Consider the following 22,844-nt stretch of genomic DNA (forward strand, 5'->3'; position numbering starts at 1 on the left):
TATGAATCAATTGAATCAATAATTCTTCATTTAAATTTATTGTCGACTTCAACTCAAAACTCTATTTCTTTAAATGTACATTTAAGTTTGAAGAACAATATGAAGGAATGAAATGTAATTAAAAATAATTTAAAAGATAAATGTTTTTAGAGATTTCGATTTCTTTTTCAATATAATGCAAATATGCTAATGTCAGAAAAAAAAATTATTATCAAATTCTCTGCTCCAAATTTCTGTGGCACGAATTTTTATTTTTATTCCATAAAATATTTCTTCAAGCAATTTCTTCTTAAAAAAAAAAAAAATTAATGAATTCCTTTCTGCTTGTCCTATTGAAGTATAGTCACGTTCATACAGAATGCCACCCCCTTGCTACCTGGACCGGTATATAGGGGTAACATTCTTTATGAACGTGACTGTATCTGTCATAGGTTTTTAGTTTTTCAAAAAAATTGAGCAGTATATCAAAGCATCAAATTATAGCGTACTCAATCCTCTATTATTAATGCTATTATTTTTTTCTCAACCAGAAATATTTATTTTTGCTTGGACCAAAAGACTTGGGACACGAGACAAATAATGTTGTCTTAATTCTTTTATGTAAGAACTTGAAAACGGTGAAATATGAATTACAACTTACGCTTTTTAAAATACAACTTACAACTTCTATATTGCAAATTACATTTGAATTACAATTTGTGTCCTCTTAAATCAAATTTGTTCCAAAATCATACATACAGGGTGACCCAGGGGTGCGTAATGGGTTATCCGATAGATCGTCTTAAAGTACACAAACTAAAAATATTTTTATTATTTACAGGGTGTTGTATACAGGGTGGTGAACCATAGTTCTATTTTGTGAAATGGAATACCGTATATATTTTTACATAATTAGATTCTACGCAAAAAATAATGTAACTTTATATAAACAATTATGGGTCTATCTCTTTTCTTTACGTTTTGCAATTATTTAACTTTTCGTTATAAAAAAGACCAATTTTTGTAAAATCACTGCAAAGTCGCCTATGAATATTTTCCGACAAATTTACAACAGAAAAACTCAGAATAACCTGTAGTTTTAACAATAATAATAATATAATTTATTTCCAACAGACTTATTAGACTAAAGTGGACAAGTAACAAAACAATATATTAAAAAAGAACAAAATTGAGACAATTAAATTATACAAAACATAAATTACGAAGAAAAATATTCTAGAAGCTTGACTTTTACAGTTTTAGTTTGGAAATTATTGAAGAAAATATCTAAATCTATTGTAATATTATTATATAATTTAAAATACTTAAAAAGTGGAGAATTCAGATGATGAAAGGTATTAGGGGTGAAAAAATAAAATGTAAGAGGATTTCGGTTGTTAGCTCTAGGTACTACAATGTTCACTTGATCCAGAAGATCAGAGCTGATAATATCACCACATAAAAGTTTTTGCAGAAAAATAATACATAGAACTCTCCTATTTAATAAAGTGCTTTCATTTACATTTCTTAAAAGATCACTTTGATCACAGTGCCTTACAGGATATCTATTATAAATTAGAAAATATAAGTATTTACAAAAAACTTGTATAGCAAATTTGAAATATTTCTTTGTGTTCAAAAAGTTTTTTTTTATTTATTTTATTATTAATTCTTGATGAGCAAAATTCATTTATGTATCAAGTAATGTAATTAATATCAATATAATTAGTCACATTAGAGCATGTTCTAAAATAAATTACCATTTTACTTATCAGATTCTAGGATAACAAATTTTCTTAATAAAATCATTTTTTTTGAAATGAAAAGCTTATCAAAAATGCTATCGATACATGAAAAAAATACAGGATGTTTCAATTGAAATAAATGAGTAATTCAACTTTTTGCGTTTTAGCACACTCTGTTTTTTATCTGAGTGCTTTAACTGAAAGTCGTCTATTTCCAAAAACAAGGTATTCTGATTTTTTTTTTGCAAATTTGCCGAAAACTATTCATAGGCGACTTTGCAGTGCTTTTAAAAAATTGGTTTTTTTTATAACGAAAAGTTAAAAGAATAATTCTAAAATGAAAAAAAGATAAGTTACATTATTTTTTGCGTAGATTCCAATTGCATAATAAAAATATTTTTAGTTTGTGGATTTTAAGTCGATCTATCGGATAATAAAACAGCATGGTAATATTTTAATTACCAAAAAAAGTAAGACAACCCTGGGTCACACTGTATATTTCCAATCTGAAATACGATTGAAAAAAGGTGTAGTAGACCTTTGTTTTGAAAATCTTTGTGGATGATGGAATTTTAGTCAGATAGCGTCTTAAAAGAATCTTGCACAAAAATAGTAGCTAAATTTTATTTTGTTTTTGAAATGACTGTTAAAAGTTATCTTGGGATAAACACTTTGTTCACCAATTTGGAGTTATGTTCAAATAAAATACACGTTTTTAGAAACATTAAAAAAATCTCATTTTGCCTTCTAGTCTTTTAGTCCTCCGGTGCACGAACTGAAGGCAAAAATTGAAAACACCAATTCACTGAAGAATTTGCTTTAGTCAAGGTGAAATGTTTTGTTAATTTTTGCCAAACGTTTTTATACTTTTTGTGATAAAATACTATGATTCAGCTGTTACTACATATTAAGCATCTAGTCTGGGAATGTTCAACTGATTTTGATAGAGGTTGTTTATGTCCTTTTTTGTATAATGTATTTAGCACTGGTAGAAATTGTAGTTACTATGGAAGAACCTGAAGATTAAACTGATTACATATTTAGAGTGATATTTTTATTGAATGAAAACACTATTATAAAAACAAATAATTTACATTTATTTTAAAAATAAATTTACAAAATAAACTGGTCGACAGTTCATTTCCTACCACCAGCAACAGTTTTAAGCATCATATAAATAATTTCGCTAATAAATTACATTTAGGGGAAGGGATAAGTGCAAGGGACTGCAGGGATGTAGTCTGTGTTGTACATTTGTGCCCTTATGAAAGCTTCCATGTCGTCAGGTTGTGGGCAAACCGTTGCAAAACCTTAAAATGGAAGTGTTATTTAAAGTCAAGTGAATTACAACGAATTCGTTTACCTTTCTTGTAAGCATATTCTCCAAGACGTGTTGCAATTTTCACAGACACTTCCTGAATTGTAGACAGAGGTGGGTAGAGACTTCCTTTCTCTAAATCAGCCTCTGATACCAAATTAGCGAGGGTCTGAAACAAAAAGTAACATTTATTTCTAGCTAGCAATAAAATGCGTAACGACCAAGTTAATGTCGGAAATTTACTTGCGAATAAAAAAAATTCCTGTCTCAAAATTACACCAATTAATTAATTTACTGATAAATTGAGCGCAATAAATGGTTATCATAAAAAATATAATCTAATTGTTTAAAGACTGTAAAAGAAGCCACAAAATTACAAAGTTTATTTAGAATTGTCTGAATGTGTTTTTGAAATAGAACAAAAATAAACAATATCTCAAATTCCAGGACACTGCTTATTTTGTTTCTAAAAGTGTTCGATGTTTTCACAATTATTCACACAAAAATTTTTTCTAAGGTGTAATCGAAAACTGAAAAACAAACGACTCTTAACAAAAATTATCTATCTACCTGGTTTCTACTTTGAAAAAGGAGTTCTAATGATTTTCGATTTTTTCTGTATCTTACTAAAATACTTCTAAGAATAAACGCGTTACCCGTGTTGAATTATTGCATTTTTAGAGTTTTAGCAAATTTTTGTAATAGATTCACAATTATTTGGCAACATGACGTTAAAAATAATCACAAATTTTGGTCCAAAACGTTTAGTTTTTTTAGTTTAATGTTTAAGCACCTTTAGTTTTTTTTGACAAACTTTGGAATAATTGGTTGAAAACTAAGCAAATCATATTAAGTTTTTTATTATGTTGATGTAGTTGTTTTTTAATCAAAGATAAATGATTTTGTAAAAACACGCTCAAAATTCACAATAATTAATCGAATCTGTGTCACTTAATCTGGCCCGTTTTTCAGTGCAATTTATCAAAAATAACCCGAAAAATCACAAAAGTTGATGGAAAATGGAGTAAGATTTACAATTTTTAAGCCCACTTTTAAAATAAAATCTCAGATTTTTTGCGATATTTTGCTAATAAATACTAAAGCCACAAATTTCAATTTTTTGTGCATTTTTGGTAGATGATTTTAGCCTGAAAAATCATTAGTTTGCAAAATTTCAAATAAGTAAGAATAAGTAATAAAATTTTTTTTAAAGTTTAACGCAAAAGGTGCTGTTTTTAGTCGTTTTTCAGTGTTTGAGTTTTTTTACAAATTACGCTATAATTAGCCGAAAAATTACCAAATTAGATCAAAACTAATTTTTTGGCCTCCAGTACTGTAAAACGTGAATGACAGTTGCCCATTCATGAAAGGTAACTTGACCTTTAAACACGATGCTGTAAACTGGTAGCAAACAATTAGGTAAAGTAACCACAAAACACTGGACGATTAGACATGTTTAAGATACAAACCGTGCTTACCATAATTAAGTTCGTATAACGAAATACTTGTTACCTATAATTATTTAATTTAATCGACCATGGTGTATATTTAATTAGTGAAAATATAAATCCCCCCGGAACAGCGCCACCTATACATACGTTTGGGAACCACAAATGTCATTGATTCTATGCATAATATTTTATAAAGAATAATATTAAAAGCTTGTCGGCCAAAAAGTTTTATACAAATCTCATGCGTTAAGTCATTTTACAGCGCTTCAACTAATAAGGCACTCGCCTTTCAGGCTCGTGCCTCAAACAAAGTTGTCGCGCTGTAAAATGTGACTTACCGCATTCGAGTGTAAATAGCTATTTTAGCATGCTTAATTATTACAAAACTATTTCGCTCAGATTAGCAACAGCTAAACGTGTTCTGATTTACAGAAAAAAAAACATTTTGGAGTAAAATTTTGTCATAAATAACATAAAAAATCGCAAAATTTTGGTGGAAACGCGAGTAATTGTTATCTTTTCCAAACCGTTAAACATGTTCTTGAACTGTGCGACATTTTTCTAAAAAAATTCTGTAAAATCTGGGCACGTTTATTAGCCACAACGTTATTAATTTGGAAAATTTCGTCAAAAATAAGCCAAAGCTACCTACTTAATCGGTCGTGGTCGAATTGGTTCCCAATAATCTCTATAAGTATAATTCTGTAAAAGGTGATGGTCGAATTGGCTCCCGCATGAGCAGGTAGGTAAAAAGGATTAAGCCAAATATATGTTAATATTTTAGATTTAAAGCTGATAGAAATGTTCAAATAATTATTTTCTTGGCACAAAATCCAACAACAAATTTCATTAATTTATGGCTAACTGGTTATTTAAAAAAAGGAGAATGTAATTTTTTCAGCCCAATGCTCTTCTGTAAATTTCGTAAAATGTTTCGTAAAGTAATGACTATTAAGACATCTCACATGATGACGTTGCGTTCGTTAATATGTCTATTAATACTATTAAAGCATCAAAATGGAGACAAATTACGAATATAATTTTAACATTTTTCGACATAGCACCCATAAGTTCTATGCGCCTTCTCCATCGTCGTGGAAGTACTTGAATACTCGAAGAAATATTTATTCACAGCCTTTAAACGTTAAAATACGATTTGTTTTTGAACGTTTTGGAACTTGTAAATTTGTTCATACACTTACAAATGCCATTTCTGTTATCATAATACTTTAATCTGTTTATCTGATCTACCTGACCGACGGGAACCAATTCGACTATAATTAGAGAGGATTACAGAATTTGGGAACCAATTCGACTCGTCCCACTTAATCTGCCGAAAAATAACTAATTTGGGTCGAAAATGTCATTATTTTTGTCTTTTTTCGAGTGTTTTAGTTTTTTGTTTAAACAATCTGAAAATTCCCCAAATTACGCTCAAAAAGGTGTTAATTGTAGTCACACAAAAAATAATCGAGCTTATTTCACTAGATTTAACTAGTTTTTGGAGCGAAACATTGTCAAAAAACAATCACAAAAGTCGGTTAAAAACGGGGGGGGGGATAAGCAAGCCTCTGAACACCTTTTTAAATCTTGACATTTTGTTTAAAAAAAGCTAAAAACTAAATAAAATATTGAAGTTTGACAATTGTTGACCATTTTACAAGGTCTACTTGATTATTAACTATGAAAATTACGAAGTAAAATCCGTGCTTTATGATTGTTTTCAATAACTGAGATAGTTATAGGACGTATTGTAAACAAGTCACCATAAATATCGATATTCTTTTGATTGCCGTTGTCGTTCGATTTAGAAAAACTGAATTATAGCAGTTTTTTTAAAACCATTTGAAAAAAATCATACTAGCCATGAATGTTGACAGTTGACTATTTTGAAAATTCTAGAAAACTCTTCAAACCTTCGGTTACCGAATACAAAAAAACAATATTTACTTATCACAAAAAGTTCAAGGGTTGCGAGATGTTAGATAAACCCTTGCAAATGAAAATTTTAACAAAAAAATTGACATATGTCAAAAACTATGACAGATAAGTACCAACAACTTGGGTAAATTTTACTTAACTTGAGAAGGTAAAATCAAATATGTTTACTATTTAAAATTCCAAACTTGACGCTAATTTTTTATAGTTCCGGAAGCTCAGTCATTTTGAAAAATAATTTACTTGAATTCAGAAGATCGATTTGGACCGTATACAAAATTTTAAAGCTCTAAATACCTATATAAATGTAGGCCCTCAAAGAATCACCCTGTATTAAGCGAGTGCCTTTTCAGAATTAACTATTCTAAATTTTTGCTCTTTCCTTGATTTTTCCTCTAGAAAACTCAGAAGAGAGTATTAATAGTATTTTAGTAGTAATACTAGTTACACTATGTATTTTTTTCCATAATATTTATCCCGGGAATAAATTTATTTGATGATTGTAAAAGCCTTTGCTTGAAATTTCAAATAAAAAAATCAAATAATTCTTTGTACTAGTTACTAGTACTTACCTCAGCAGAAATCAAAAATACATCTTCTCCAATCGTACGCATTCCCACACAAATCGCAGCCAAACCAACACCCGGGAAAATATACGAATTATTCCCTTGTCCTGGATAATAAGTGCGTCCCTTATAAGTAACAGGATCAAAGGGACTTCCACTTGCAAAAATACAAGTCCCATCTGTATTTTCATACGCTTGTTCAGCCGTACATTCAGCCTTCGAAGTCGGATTACTCAATGCAAAAATCACGGGTTTTTTACAATTCTTAGCCATCTCTCTCAAAATCTCTGGCGTGAACGCACCGCCAACTGCCGCAGCTCCAATCAAAATGGTCGGTTTGACTTGTTGCACAACTTCGGCAAGTGTTTTAATTGGTGCATGATCCTGAGCGAAGGGTTCTTTATGTTCGGTGATTCCCCCGTCTGGTCGATTTTTAACAATCAAACCTTTGGAATCAACCATCCAGATTCGTTTCCGTGCTTCATGTTCCGGTGTTCCTTCGGCTTTCATTGCCATCACACAAAGTGCAGCAATTCCAAGCGAAGCTTCACCAGCTCCTTGAAACACCAAAGTATTGTCAGACAATCGAGTTTTCGTGGCACGAAGTGATGCCAAAATTCCGGCAACTGCAACACTTGCAGTGCCTTGAATATCATCATTGAAGGTGCAATAACTATCCCTGTATTTGCCTAAAAGACGGAACGCATTTGCGTTTCCAAAATCTTCAAATTGAATGAGAGTGTTTTGGCCCCAACGTCTTACAACTGATTGCATGAATTCTTCGATGAAATCGTCGTATTGTTGGCCTCTGACACGGTTTTGTTTTAGGCCGATGTAAAGTGGATCGTTGAGCATTTTTTCGGTGTTTGTTCCAACATCTAGAGTTATTGGCAGACATTGGTGCGGTTTAATTCCGGCTAAAGCCGTGTAGAGGGAGAGTTTGCCGATGGGTATGCCCATACCACAGGCACCCAAGTCACCCAGACCCAGGATGCGTTCGCCGTCTGTTACGACGATTACCCTGATGTCGGATTCGGGCCTAGAAAAAAATATAAAAGCTTATCAAAAAAATGTTCCAAAACGAACAATTCAAAATGAATTAAATTGAACGAAGCTAAGACAACACATTCCGAATTTTTGTATGAAATGAACAAAATTTCAAGAAAAACCCATTTTTTATACCAATTAGAAGCAAGAATATCGAAATTAAAGTCTGATTTTACGTTGTCTTGCATTTATTTAATAAAAACGAATTCGTTAAAAAATAAGCCAAATCAATAACATGATTTAGTCAAACTTAGTAATAATCCATTCCTCTCACATGAAATGTTTTAAAGTACAGTCACGATAAAAAAGAATGACACTTCAGCCAATCGGGCTGACTAAACGTGTGACTAAAATCTTCTTAGTTTTAAATTAAATAAAACAAACAGGTTAGTTTATAAATTGTTCAGCTAGTGAACACAATATCCAGCTAGTTTATAAACTAGCCAAACGTACTCATTAATCGTATCATATCGAAATGATTTGTGGCTGCGGTTTTAAGGGTGTCATTCTTTTTGATCGTGATTGTACCTAAGGCCATTATTTGCACATGTAAAATAAATAAAAACAATTTTAAATTTAAAGCTATAGGTAGGTAATTTCAGCAAATTTTGAAGATATGCAGAATGGATCAAAATCAATTTGAAGACTTTAGAAGTGTTTATAAAATAATTTGGCAAACAGTCCACAAAATGATTCTAAAGAAATACCTAGAAAAGAATTTTAAATGAATCTGAAGGTGAATTTATGAAAGAAGAGTCCAGATTTAAGATCTACAGAAGACTTTACAAAAGTCAATAAGAGTGTATAGAAGAGTACAGGGACAATGCTAAAGAATAATCTGAAATAACGAAACTATAGAAGAATTTTAAAGATATAGGAGCAGAATTTTACTCTTGTATTTTGAGGATGCAGAAAAAATGTAGAAGTAGTGTTATAAAATATTTTTTTGTAATTTGCCGCTATTTTCATGCTTTAGTAGGCATCTTTAAGCACGCAACGTCATCAAGTGAGATGTCAACAATCATTATTTGACGGAACATTTTACGAACGTTTTTAAGTCGGCAAGGAAGCAAATTCGCGACCGTATTTTTACCAATTTCACAAATTTGAAGAGGCGTTCTTGCAAGGTTACCTTCATTATCATCCATCCTGGTGTTTTGTGGCAGAATTTGGATAAAACAATCTACAAAGTAAATCCAAAGAAGAATCTACAGAAAAATAAATGGATGTAAAGATGGATTATAAAATAATCTAAAGAGACTAGATTTTAGATATACAAGCGGCTTCACACTAGAGTCTAATGAAGGGTACAGAAACAATGTTAATAAATAATAGAATGAAAAATTTTAAACTATTGACGAATTTTTTAAAATACAGAATGGATATTTAAAAGATTATTTGCGGAATTTAATAGAAGTGTTTATAAAAGAATTTTGAATATAGTCGACAAAATAATTGTAAATGAGAATCTAGAGAAGAATCTACAGATGGATTTAGAAAATAATCTTAAGAAGAGTCCAGATTTAAGATCTACAGAAAGAAAGCTTTAAAAATATGTCAGAAAAATTTAGAGACAAGTACTTTAAAGAAGAATGTGAAAATAGTCAAAACGAAACTGAAGAATTATTTAAAGACGCAAAATGGAATCTATAAGTAGATTTACAGAAAGCTTTAATAAAGAATCAGATGAATTTTTAGAAAAATCTAGAGAAGGATTTACAAATCTAAAATTGATTTATAAAATAATTTAATGAAAGTCCAAAAAAACAAACATTAAAAACTGTCAGCCTTTATAAAATAAAGTAGGAATCTAATGCTGAAGCCCTTTATCAATAGCTTCTACAGAAGGCTTTTGAAAAGAATCAGTAGATAATTCTTCAAAAAAATATAGAGAAGAGTGAGGTACTGAAACATTGCTAAAGAATAGTAAATTTTAAACGAAACTATCCAGGAATTTTGTAAAACGCGGAATGGAATCTAAAAAGGAATTTAGAGAGTTTAGAAGAATCTAGAGAAGAGTCTAGATTTTAGATTTACAGAAAGCTTTAGAAAAGAATTTTAAGAAAAATATAGAAACAATACTAAAGAATAATTTGAAAAATTCTAAACAAAACTACAGAGAAATGTTAAAAAACACGTAACATAGAATCTACATTAGAATTTGGAGAGTGTAAAAGAGAGTGGAAACAAATCTAAAGATGAATTTATAAAATAATCTAAAGAAGAATCCATATTTTAGAACTACAAACGGCTTTACAAATAACGAATCGGAGAAGAATCTTCAGAAAAGTAGAAGAGCACAGGAACAATGCTAAAGAATATATAATCTGAAATAAAGAAACTATAAGAATTTTTAAAAGACGTAAAATTTAAAAGAGTGTTTGGAAGATCTAGGAAAAATTAGTATTTATAAAATAATTTTGAGTAGAGTCTGAAAAATAATATTCAGAACCCTCTGGACAATTTATAAGAGAATCTAAAGATGGGTTTACAAAATAATCTAAAAAAGCTTTAGAAAAGAATCAAAACTAAAATTTTAAGCAAAATCTAATTAAGAGTAGAGAAATAATGCTAAACTAAACTATACAGGGTGTATCAGATTCACTCCCCACCGGAAAGGTGCTAGTGGTAACAGCAATAGAGATGGTGAAAATGCAAAAAAGTAGGTCTTTTATTTTTAGTGTGTGAGAAACAGAGGTCTCAAAATGACCAATCCCAGAAGCTCTCTCTCAGGTGTACTGCATACAGTAGATGCGTTACAAAGGAATGAAAAATAATTTAAATGCCCACTTTTATTCTACCTATTTTTGTTTTCCTAGCAACGTGTTTTGTTCCCCTAATCTTCTAGAGCAAGGCCATTTGTGATTGGATATTTTTAAACGATCTCCCAAACGCAAAGTTAGAATTTTTTTGTAAAGGAACTTTAGCTTCAGAATTGCCTAAACTATACGCACATTTCCGGTGGGGAGTGAGTTCTGATACAGGCTGTAGAACTATAGAAGAATTTTTAAAGAATGGAATCTAAATAGATTTTGGAGAAAATACATAGATGTGTTTATAAAATAATTTTTAGTAGAGTTTAGACAAAATAACGAAAGGCTTTAAAAAAGAGTGAGGTAAGAATTTTGGGAAAAGTCTAGACCAGCAAACTACTAACAAATAATTTAGAAAAATCTTAAACAAAACTAGAAAACTAGAAAAAACGGAATTTGAAAAATGTTTATTCTTTTAAAAAAACTACGAACTCTTTTGTCATTTAGTGTCTTCCTCATCAGTTCTTGCGCCAGTTAAACTAAAAAGAGGGAATATTAAACTTACCAGTTCTTCAAAATATCATAAACATGTCCTTTATCGTGAATGGTTATGAACAAGCCTCTAGGTCGCCGATAAACCAAACCGAATTTTTGGCATGCTTCACCTACAGTAGGAGTGTAGATCAGAGGCATTATATCTTGGACATTTTCTCCAACGAGACGATAAAACAATTTCTCGTTGCGATCCTAAAAATCGAAAAATAAAGAAAATTCAATTTGGAGATTGTTTCGACTTACAAGGAGATTCATTAGGTAAAGGTATTTGTTGAGACTATTATCAAGACGCTCCAGACACATACGACAATGTTCTACTTGTTCTTCTTGTGTTTTTACTCGTGGAGGGAGAAAACCGTGGATGCCCAAAATTTGTCGTTCCTCCAAAGTAAAAGCCATTCCCTGTTGACAAAGTTTACATTAGTTTTGTAGCGAGAAACTTTAATATTGAAGCTCGAAGCGAAGCTGAGAGTTTTAATAAAACTGAACGTTGTAAATTATGAATAATGAGGTTACGTTAGAATTGAAGAAATCGGGACTAACAATTTTATTTCAAGTCGACGTTTCGAGTATAAATTTACTCTTATAAGTTTTTATAAATTTACTCTTACTCATTACTATGAAGACAGACACCAGTTACTAAAAGAATTATTGTGAATTACAAAACTACTCCTCAAAAAGTTTTTTTTTATTAAATTTAAATTATTAGGCATGGATGTGTAAAAATTTAATTTCTCCTTTACTGAAGACAGTTATTCGATTAATTCAGATTTCGATTTTTCAACACCTAACGGATCTATGTGTTTACTATTTTCATCAAGAAATGGCGTTGATTAGAATCTAGCAGAAAAAAAATTTCATTGTGATTTTATGTAATTAATAAATTAGTGGATGTTCAATCAATAAACTGACATGGAAGTATTAGTGATGTTAACGAAAATATTTAAGAAAATGTCCAAAAAATGATTTAATTTTTGTAATAAAATATGAGGGCCAATTTTATGATCTAATTTAAAGGAGCATTAAATTAAAAGTTGTTTATAACGTGCTGGTTACTATGGATTTGTTGGCAAATATTTTACACTCTGAACAACATTTCATATAATGCTCCTTTAAATTCGATTATATAACTAACCCTTAATTATTATTAAAAAATAATAATGCATATATAATATATTATTAATAATAATAAAAAATATCAAAATTTAGTTAATCGAAATTTTTAGGCTAGCAACAATTTTATTACGAATTTTTTGCATAAAATATCACAGTTGGTTTAGAAAGACACTATTGAAATTATAAAATTAATAATTAATTAATTACACGGGATAATATTTTAAATTTTATTAATATATTTTTTAGTAAGTCATGTTTATTTCAAGAAATGTAGGAAAATTAAAAAACAATATTTAATAGAAAACGCTGATTTCTGTGTGACTAATTAATTAGTTTATAAGACTTTTTGGTAAGCTCTGTCGTTAAATTAATGTGCCAACATTCTTTAATTGTTTTTGTGTTTTCATTAATTTTTGTTGCATTATAAGTGGTAACAGTGATATGAGTGTAAGTGGGGAAACAATTTTAACAAAAGAGTTTGAGAGAATTAAAAATTTTAAATTTAGAAATGTTTTGCCGTTCTGAGGAAGAATCTTGAGGATCGTAAGAAACAGTTGAATTTTCCTCGACAACAAAGTTGAGATTCTAGAAGAATTTGAGTTAAAATTTTAAGATTCAGGAGGAAATATGAATGTAAAGAATTAAATGTTTTATGAAAGAACTGAAAATACAAAGAGAAAATTGAACCAATTTTGCAACAAGATTAAGAATTTAGGGAAAATTAGAAATCACCGGGCAGCTAATTAGCGTAAATTAACGGAAAAAGCAGGATTAAGTATACCTTAATTGCCTACTGCCTTACTTGTTTCTAGGATAGTTAGAAAAAACAAAGAAGTTTACAGAACGTTTTAATTACAAACAAATTTTAATTCGTGATTACCTTGATATTTGTCACTGCATTTTAAATGGCAACTTAATGTCGAATTAGTTTAATTCGGAATTAAATTTTAATTTCGCTTTCTGTAAACCGACCCATAGTTTTTTATTTTCTTACTAATTCATTACTTGCATAAAGTCGCAATCAAATTAATTAATATTAACACGCTGCAAAAATTATTATTTCTTGTCATTTTAGAACACCTAAAATGCTTAAATGTTTGATGTAAAAAGTTCGTAAAAAAATTTTACTAAGAAATTTTTGCTTAAAGCATTACACACCGTTGATCCAGAAAGACCCTACAGAATTAATAAAATTTCGATTAATTAAGTTTTTATATTTTTTATTTTATACATACCTATTGTTATTTTATTTATTAATTTTTTATTTTTTAATTTATTAAATTACAGTTGTCGAGGCCAAAAATGCAATTTCCTGATTTCGGCAAACATTGTGAAATGTTTTGACTTACACAATCTATATTTGTATTAAATGCGATTAATCGGCATCTTAAATACAATACTCGTTATATAATTTTGATAAAAATGTCAACAAGAAAGTAATTTGACCTCTTTTTCAATCAAGGACGGTCATTGCATTACATCCAGACAATTTGTAAAGTCGCGTGATTTTTTATCATTTTGCAACAATTATGTTTTTTGAAATCGCCTATGGCTAAGTGAAATATGTAGGTATATTTAAAAATCAGTGGTTTGCGGTTTTCTGATGCAATCAATGAGGAAGTGTTGCACAATTAGGAAGCAACATATTTTTAGCACACACACCTTTCGCTTCAATCATCTACAACAATATTTGTTTTAAACTCAAAACCATCATTTGATAAGAAATAGCAGTTCCAGAAAATTCCATTTCCCAGTTTGAGTGAGTGAGTGACTCTGCAATACATCAGAAACAATAAAAATCGTGAACTTTGTATCGGAATCCTCCAATTGCAAATCACGAGACTTTGGACTTGCTTTGTTTCCTGTTAAGACAATGATTACAATTTTTTTAATAACTTGTATTGTCTGGTTTCTAATAAAAAATAAATCATTTTTCTAAACCTCCTCACTCACCTAAAATTATTTTCAAGTATACAGGGTGTTTCCGAAAATCGCTACAATACAAACTTATGTTTTTTTAATGATAAACACTGATGTTGTTAAGCTAAATTGTTATTGGTTGATTTTTCCTAGTGTTTTTTTTTTGCGGAAACTTTGGTCCAGAGGTATACAGGGTGATTCTATTAGGGCCTACATTAGAATTTTTTTAACTTCTAATATAGTTAGAGCTTTAAAATTTTATGTACGATCCAAGTCAACCATTTTAGTTCAACTAAATTATTTTCAAAATGGCTGAGCCTCCGAAACTATAAAAAATTGGCGCCAAGTTTAAAATTTTTACTAGTAACCACACATTTTTATTGCATATTTGAATTTACCTTCTCAAGCTTAGTAAAATTTACCCAAGTTGTTGGTACTTATCTGTCATACTTTTTGATATGTCAATTTCTTTGTACAAATTTTCATTTGGGTTTATTTAAAATATAACAGGCTATGAACCCTTTGCAATAAGTGAATAACTTTTTTTGCATTCGATAACCGAAGTTTCGAAGAGTTTTCTAGAATTTTCGAAATTGTCAATAGTCAAAATTCATAGCTAGTATGATTTTTTCAAAATGGTTTTCAAAAAACTGCTATAACTCAGTTTTTTCAAATAGAAAGACCATATTTTTTAACGGCAATCGAAAGAATATTGTATATATGGTGTATATTGAATTGTATATTGAATATATGGTGACTTTTATCAATACGTCCTATACCTATCTCTTACAGTTTTTCGAAAAAATTTTATAAAACGGATTTTACTTCGTGATTTTCATAGTTAATCAAATAGGCTGAAACTGAAATATTTTATTAGTTTTTAGCTGGTTCATTATCGAATAAGCAGCAAAACAATAATATTTAATCATGGTTTATTATAACTTAGTAAATTATGAAGTTTGCCATCAAATTTTGAACTTCTTGAATGAAAATGGTAATCAAATGGAACATTTCTTTTAATTAATAACACAATTTTATCGTATTTTTCAAAAGTTTACTTGATTAAAAATGAAAATAGTGAGCCAAAATTCTGTTTTTTGCGATTATTTCAAAAACTGAAAGAGATAGATAAGGAAGATGTTAATAAAAGTCTGTATAAAAATTGATGTTCTTTTGAGTGCTCTTGAAATATCAGGGTCATTACATTTGAAAAAACAGTTTTATAATCACTTTTTTATCATCATTTCCAAAAAATCATAGTAACCTTGCAATTTGACAATTGATAATTCTAAAGACTTGAGAAGACCCTTTGAACCTTTGGCTGTCAAATTCAAAAAGAATTATTCAGTTATTGTAAAGGGTTCACGAATATTTTAGATGAACTCCTACAAATGAAAATTTGTACAAAAAAAAAATTGACATACGTCAAAAACTATGGCAGATAAGTACTAACAACTAGAGTACATTTTACTCAGTTTTAGGAGGCGAATTCAAAAATGCAATAAACATAGGTGGGTACTATTTAAAAATTCAAGTTGGCGCCAATTTCTCGTAGTTACAAAAATTCAGCCATTCTGAAAATAAGTTAGTTGAACTCAGAACGGTCGATTGTATAAAAAATCTTAAATCTCTAGCTATATTAGAAATTAAAAAAATTCTAATGTGAGCCCTAAAAGAATCAGAATCAGAATTGTTGTAAATGAAACACCGTGTTTTTTATTTTACCATTTAAAAGACTTTTGAATTGTCTCTCTAAGGATCGGGTTATAGAAGCGTCATTAAGTTAATCTGCAATTAAATGTGTGATTAACTGATCACGTGATCAAATTGAACAAGTTTGATTGGTCCATTCGCGTTGTTAACTTTTAACAACGAATTAAATTTTAATAAACCTTTCTGTAAACTGGCCCTAAAAGTATTAACAGTTAAGTGTTTTTTCTGATTACTCAAAAAATATTTAACTTTAAACATTAAAAAAATCATCAGCAGTAGCTTTACTACTACTTCCACAAATCCAAAAGTTTGTATTGTAGCTCATTTATGAAACACTCGATATATTTGAAAATAATTTAGTTAATATTTAAGGCTTTTGGAAAAAAATATTTATTTATTTTTCATTTAATGAATTTTTCCAACTCGCAGGGATCGATGTATTCAAAAAAAGAAAATACAAGACAGTTAGCTAATTTGAAATGTGGAATTTAGCCAAGGGCTGACGATAGTTAAGACATAATTGCATTATGTATTATTTTCCAAACTTTCACTTCGTTAATTTGAAGAATCGCGGAGTCATTCTATATTTTTCATAAAGTTAATCATTATAATGGAAGCAAGCTGTTGGCTTTTTTAAGTTACTCCTGTTTCATTAATTAGTACTCTAGCAGGTAATTGTATGAATCAGCAAAATTAAACAGGAAAACATTGGCAATTATTAATGTCATTTACTTGATTATAAAACCGTAAACATTCAAAAATGCAAAAAAATTCTGATAATTTTGTTTTGACTATCTAAACTGAAAACAATAATAAATGGAAATACATACGAAAAATGAACTACTTTCAGCGCATCAGTTTTAGCATGGTTATATCAGATAATTTATTTTGGTAGTTAAGTACCCGTGATTATCACGTTTGTGTAATTTGTTTGCGAAACTTATAGTAAAGGATCATTACATAATTGTAAAAATACAGGTAGAAATAATAATAGTAGATCAAAATTTCCATTAAAAATGATAATAAAGTGTGTTCTTGATTTATTTTTAGCGCTGATTCCTAAATAAAACTTTCACTCTTGTTTGCATTTACTTTTATCGCCATGTACTGTACCTTCAAGTAACGACATGGAAAAATTCGATGAACATGACACACCTTTTAAATAATTTTAGTGAAAATTTTCAACACAATAATTTTAATGTCATTAAATCGAAACGAGGTTATAGATAAGTATTCACGAAACATCAATTAAATCGATAAAAATACTTTCTTTACTGTAAAGATAGATATTAACAAGTACCATCAGACCATCACAAAATCAGGCGACATTGAATTCCTTTTCAAGAATGGAAAGGCGAAAGCTATTGACATTATTCGAATAACGTGGATAATGAAAAATGTGTCGTTCAAGAATGCGATTTAGTGGTGTGATCTCTTGGGAGATTTTTATGACGTAAACTGTGTCAGAGAGATAAAATCGATGAATGTCAGAAATGTAGACTAACACCCACACTCCTCTCATAATTTTGGCAATTAAAAACTATTAGGACAGGTTTTTAGTCTACAATTTCCATTGAAAAAAATGTTATTTTAACTTTTGCATTGTCATCTCGAGTGTTTACCTTTGAGAAACAATTAGCAATTTTCAGGTGTGTAAGCAACGATTTGAAATTCTTACGATCCGTTATTTTATTAAAATTGAATTTTTGCCTCAACATGCAGAGTGAGTTTGCAGAGTTTATTATTACACTTTTGCGATGTCATCTCGAATGTTATAGATGGGATTATCATTTATTATCTTTGGGTAATTTTCTAAGTATTTTAATATCAGTATCATACCTACTGTTATACTTTCATTGAAATTATAAAGATAAAGTAGGTATACAAAGGGCACTTAACAATCCTACATTACAATAACAAAATTGGCGGTGAAGGTCATAACAATTTGCGTAACCACTGTTGTTAGGTTTAAGTATACCTAGTCCAAAGGTAGGTAGGAATGATCCATTCATTTTGTCGATAAAAATATAGTTGTTTTATTTAAATAATGCCCTTAAGCACAAATTAATTGAAGGTAAAATTTAATGTAATTTAAATTTAATTTAATGTAAAAAAGATCACGTTAACGTATTATTTAGCATACCGAAATACAGGGTTAGTCATAATTGGGAGTAAAACAAATGCCAAAACAAAGCAGTTAACGCTAATGTACAAGGTATGTTAAAATAATGTTAAAAAGCCTGTTAGTGTTTCCATAAAGCGGCATTTCTGATTCTACATCAAAAATTCATAGGCAACTAGATGAAAATCATTTTAATACACTTTGTACAAGCTGATGTTTTTAGGAGGGGGGCTACATTAGAATTAGAATTCTAATAGTACAGCTAGAATTTTGAAGTTTTTTACACAGTCCAAATCTACCATTCCTGATTTTAACTAAATTAGTATTTTCAAAATGGCCGAAGTTCCAAAACTATGAGAAATAGACACCTTGTTTTATTCGCATTTTGAACTCACCTTTTTAAATTGAGTAAAAATCTAGTTGTTAGTACTTATCTGTCATAGTTTTTGCATTATGTCAATTTTTTATCATTCAAAACATCATATCTCTTGAACGCTTTATTATAAGTGAATAATCTTTTTTGCATTTGATAACCAAAGGTTCGAAGAGTCTTAAAATTTTTTGAATTGCCAACTGTCAAATTGCAAGGTTAATATGATTTTTTTTTGAAAATAATGATGATCAAAAAATGGTTATAATAAAAAAATTCAAACAGAATGACCCTGATTTTTTAATGGCAATCAGAAGAATATTGATTTTCATAGAATCTATTATCAAAATTTTTTATATCTATCTCACAATTTTTGAAATAACCACAAAAACATAATTTTAGTTCATTATTTTTATTTTTAATCGAATACAATTTCTAAAAATACGATAAAGTAGTGCTCTTTATTAAAAGAAATGTTCAATAAGTTATCCACCATCTTCAAGAAGTTTAAAATTAAAACACGATGGTGGACTGATTAAGTTACTTTAGATAATTCTCTAAGTTACAATAAACCATTATTACATTTTATTGATTTAGTGCTTATTCTACTAAATAAAATGTTGAAGTTTGACAAGTGTTGACCATTTTGCAAGGCCTACTTGATTGATATCGATAAAAATTACTAAGTAAAACCGGTTTCTTATGATTATTTAAAAAACTGAAAGAGTCAGGTAAAGGACCGATAGGACGTGTTAATAAAAGTCACCATAAATATCGATGTTGTTATAGCCGTTTTCCGATCATTATTTTGAAAAAAATCCTAATAGCTTTGCAATTTGACAGTTAACATTTTTGAAAATTTTAAAAGACTCATCAAACCTCCAAGTAGCGACTGCAAGAAAAATCATTTATCATTTAAGCCCCTGTATATGACAATTTAAAAATAAAATTGGCATATGTCAACGTCAAAAGTTACGACAAATTTAGTTGAACTTTTCGATTTGGGATGTGTACAGTCACAATCAAAAAGAATGACACCCCTGAAACCGCATCTACAAATCTTTTCGATAAGATACCTTTAATGTCTAGGTTTGGCTAATGTATAAACTAGCTGGATATTGTGTAAAGTAGCTGGAAAGTTTGAAATTTATGACCTAAAAGTTTTTAGTCGGACTTTTACTATACAGCCCGGTTAGTAGGGGTGTCATTCTTTTTGATCGTGATTGTACAAATTTTCCAAACTCTAGTTGCATTAGATATTGAAAAATTTCTAATGTAGGTTCTAAAAGAATCATACTGTGTGATGGGAACTGTAACAAATGATCAAAATACTCCCCTCCAATACATGCTCTACTAACAAATGGTAATAAAATTGACTAAGATAATAATTCTTACAACAGAAAAATACGCAGTAAAATACAAATTAGGATGTCCTTTGTTAAAGATTTTTATTACTCACTTCGTGCCCTTTTTCAAAACCGATATAATTTGCATTTTACTGCAGATTATTTTGATCATTTTTCACTATTTGGGTTTACACTTTTTGTTGCGATTTAAGTTTGATTTTTTAACATGTAAATTAATTTAAAAAATAAGCACAGTACTGTTAATCAAATAAAACCTCCTCAACCTTTGTTCATTCAATGAAAAAAATATTAAGATTACAGTCACAATATGTGGTTTATGCAACGATTATTGTTCTCTTTTATAAATAAATTTGTCGTAAATGGTTATTGCAAAAAAATAAGTATAGGGGCGCATGTGCATGTCCTATGGAAAGTTCCCCAAAGTTCAAAAATCAATTTAAGAAAACCAAAAATAGAAAAAACTAATGATTCAATACCCGTCCATCGATATCGGCCAAATTTTCGGGAAAAGCGATTTTCCTCGGCGTAGGCGTTAAATCCCACCAACTAACATCCGATCCCATTTTCTCACCACAAAACCACACAACTGGGTCATGTTTTGTCAATAGACGTCGTGGACGTCGCGACGTCGCCAATTTTACAACCGGTGATTATTACAAGTTAAAAAGGACATCATACCTTATTTAAGCTGGCATTCTTTAGTCGATCGAGACCACTCGTTGAACTTGTAGCAGCATTGTCTCCGGCTCCTCGTTGGCCCAGTCGATCTCTTTCGTACGTCGACATTTTCACTGTGTGCACGTTCGACGAGTCGTTTACTTTCTGATTGCCGGTGTTCAGTAGTCGTCCGCTAAAATACGAAATGATTGTGTGAGAAAATTAAGGTGGACGCAAGCGCAGACGACGTCGACGTCATGGTCAGCTGATGACGCCGTCGTCGCCGACGTCGATGAATGAAGGAGGAGGATCGTGACTGTGCACAAGTCAATGTTTTAAAATAATGAGAATAATTGATATCCTCTCTTACAACAATTAAATTCCCGCCGACTGGGTTATTAATACTTATTGATTTTTATTTATTTTAAAACATTATTATAGTTTATCTTTAAATCAATTGATTTGGCTGCTATTTTCAGCTTGAAATTTTCAGTCGTGTAAAGGTAAGTTCGATTTTTTTTAAACAAAGTCCGATGTAGAAAAAAATAAAAAACAGCGTTTTTGATTTTAAAAATCGGACTTACTTTTGGTGGCAATTGGATATGTTATGAAAACTGCTCCCTTTGTGCGTCTAAACCACATAAAAGTTACATTTATAGGCGAATGAACTTCAAACGTCAATTGTGTCAAACTTTGATGGATCAGTTTCTTTCATGTTTTTAAGTTTTTTTTGGAAAATTCTTTACGTTCAAACCCAGTTTATGTATAACTTTCCCATTTCAGTTCATAGTAGCATTTAAGAGTTCTCTGTATTAAACTAAATTCCAGTGACAAATTTTGAACCAAGAAAACCCATCAGAAACTCTCAATACGTGCTTCATTTCACTGCAAAAATGCAAATGCGACGTTGCAAAATTCTGCTATGAACTGAAATGGGATATAAAATAATAAAATGTGCAATCTCTTGTAAACTGTAATGCGTAACAATAAAATCTAGTAAGTCCCAGGGTGACCCAGGGGTGTGTAATTGGTCTATATTTTTTTTGCTATTTAAAATATTGCCATGTCGTTTTTATTATACGATAGATCGACTTAAAATATAAAAACTAAAAATATTTTTATTATACATAGGGTGTTGTATACAGAGTGGTAAACCAAAGTTATTTTTTTTTAAACAGAACACCTTATATATTTTTGCATAATTAGATTCTACGCAAAAAATAATGAAACTTTATATAAACTATTATAGGTCTATCTCTTTTCGTTTCGAAATTATTCAACTTTTTGTTATAAAAAAGACCAACATTTGAAAAATCACTGCAAAGTCGCTTATGAATATTTTCCGATAAATTTGTTACAGAAAAACTTAGAATACCTTGTAGTTTTAGCAAATAGTCGACTTTTAGTTAAAGCACGCAGATGATATATAGCGTGTGCCAAAACGCAAAAAGTTTAATAACTAATTTTTTTTTCAAATGGAACACCATGAATTTTTTTATACGTATCGATAACATTTTGCATAAGCTTTCTAATGATATGGGGTTTGCATAGCAAATTTAAAATATTTTTCGAGAATTTTTCAAAAAAATATATTTTATTATAAAAAAGATTGTTAGCCTAGAATCTGAAAGTCAAATGGTACTAATGTGACTAATTACATTAGTAATCTAATTATTACCTGATTACTAAATGAATTTCACTCACCAAGAATCATTAATAAAATAAACAAAAAAAAACATTTTTTTGAATTCTAATCTATTTTAATCATTAACTAACTAAAAACGTTGAAATTTTGAAGGAGAGAACAAACTTAAGAAGACTATCCAATTTTTCAAAATTTCTAATCGTGTTTGTATCGGAATATATAATTATGTGAAACACCCTGTATGCATTTATTTTGATGCATACGTATCTCAAAAACTGGCGCACCAACTCAGTGGTACGTTGTTGAGAAATGTGTGTACATTAGTGAAGATTATGGGATTTTTTTTTTAATTCTAAGTCATATTTTAAAATTTTGTTAATTTCTTCAGTTTTTATAATTTTTTTATGTTTTTATGTTTCACACTAACTGCCGGTTTACAGAACATTTTAATCGCAATTAAATTTTAATCGCGATTAACTTGACATTTGACAATGCATTTTAAATGGCAACTTAATTCGAATATGTTTAATTTTGAATGAAACCAACTTATTCCCAGTTTGGCATATTTTAGTTATTTTTGAT

At 29.6% G+C, this 22,844-nt stretch overlaps 1 protein-coding gene across 3 annotated transcripts in view; it reads right to left on the reverse strand.

The window, feature by feature from the left end:
* Positions 1 to 2,797: 2,797 nt before the first annotated feature.
* Positions 2,798 to 22,844, reverse strand: part of Men (Malic enzyme) — a 29,747-nt gene continuing 9,700 nt past the window's right edge. For 2 of the 3 annotated variants that reach the window (XM_008195131.3, XM_964133.5), the window contains exons 2-7: positions 20,639 to 20,810; positions 11,596 to 11,754; positions 11,363 to 11,544; positions 7,004 to 8,036; positions 3,088 to 3,211; positions 2,798 to 3,034 (exon numbers count right to left, since the gene is read on the reverse strand). In XM_008195131.3, coding sequence (XP_008193353.1) covers positions 2,925 to 3,034; positions 3,088 to 3,211; positions 7,004 to 8,036; positions 11,363 to 11,544; positions 11,596 to 11,754; positions 20,639 to 20,810 — 1,780 coding nt within the window. In that variant the 3' untranslated portion in view covers positions 2,798 to 2,924. Of the gene's footprint in view, positions 3,035 to 3,087; positions 3,212 to 7,003; positions 8,037 to 11,362; positions 11,545 to 11,595; positions 11,755 to 20,436; positions 20,539 to 20,638; positions 20,811 to 22,844 lie in introns of those variants that run through there. The other variant, XM_064356449.1, reaches the window with a different exon arrangement.

Source organism: Tribolium castaneum, chromosome 4 (genome assembly GCF_031307605.1).
Source record: "Tribolium castaneum strain GA2 chromosome 4, icTriCast1.1, whole genome shotgun sequence".
Taxonomy (NCBI): Eukaryota; Metazoa; Arthropoda; class Insecta; order Coleoptera; family Tenebrionidae; genus Tribolium; species Tribolium castaneum.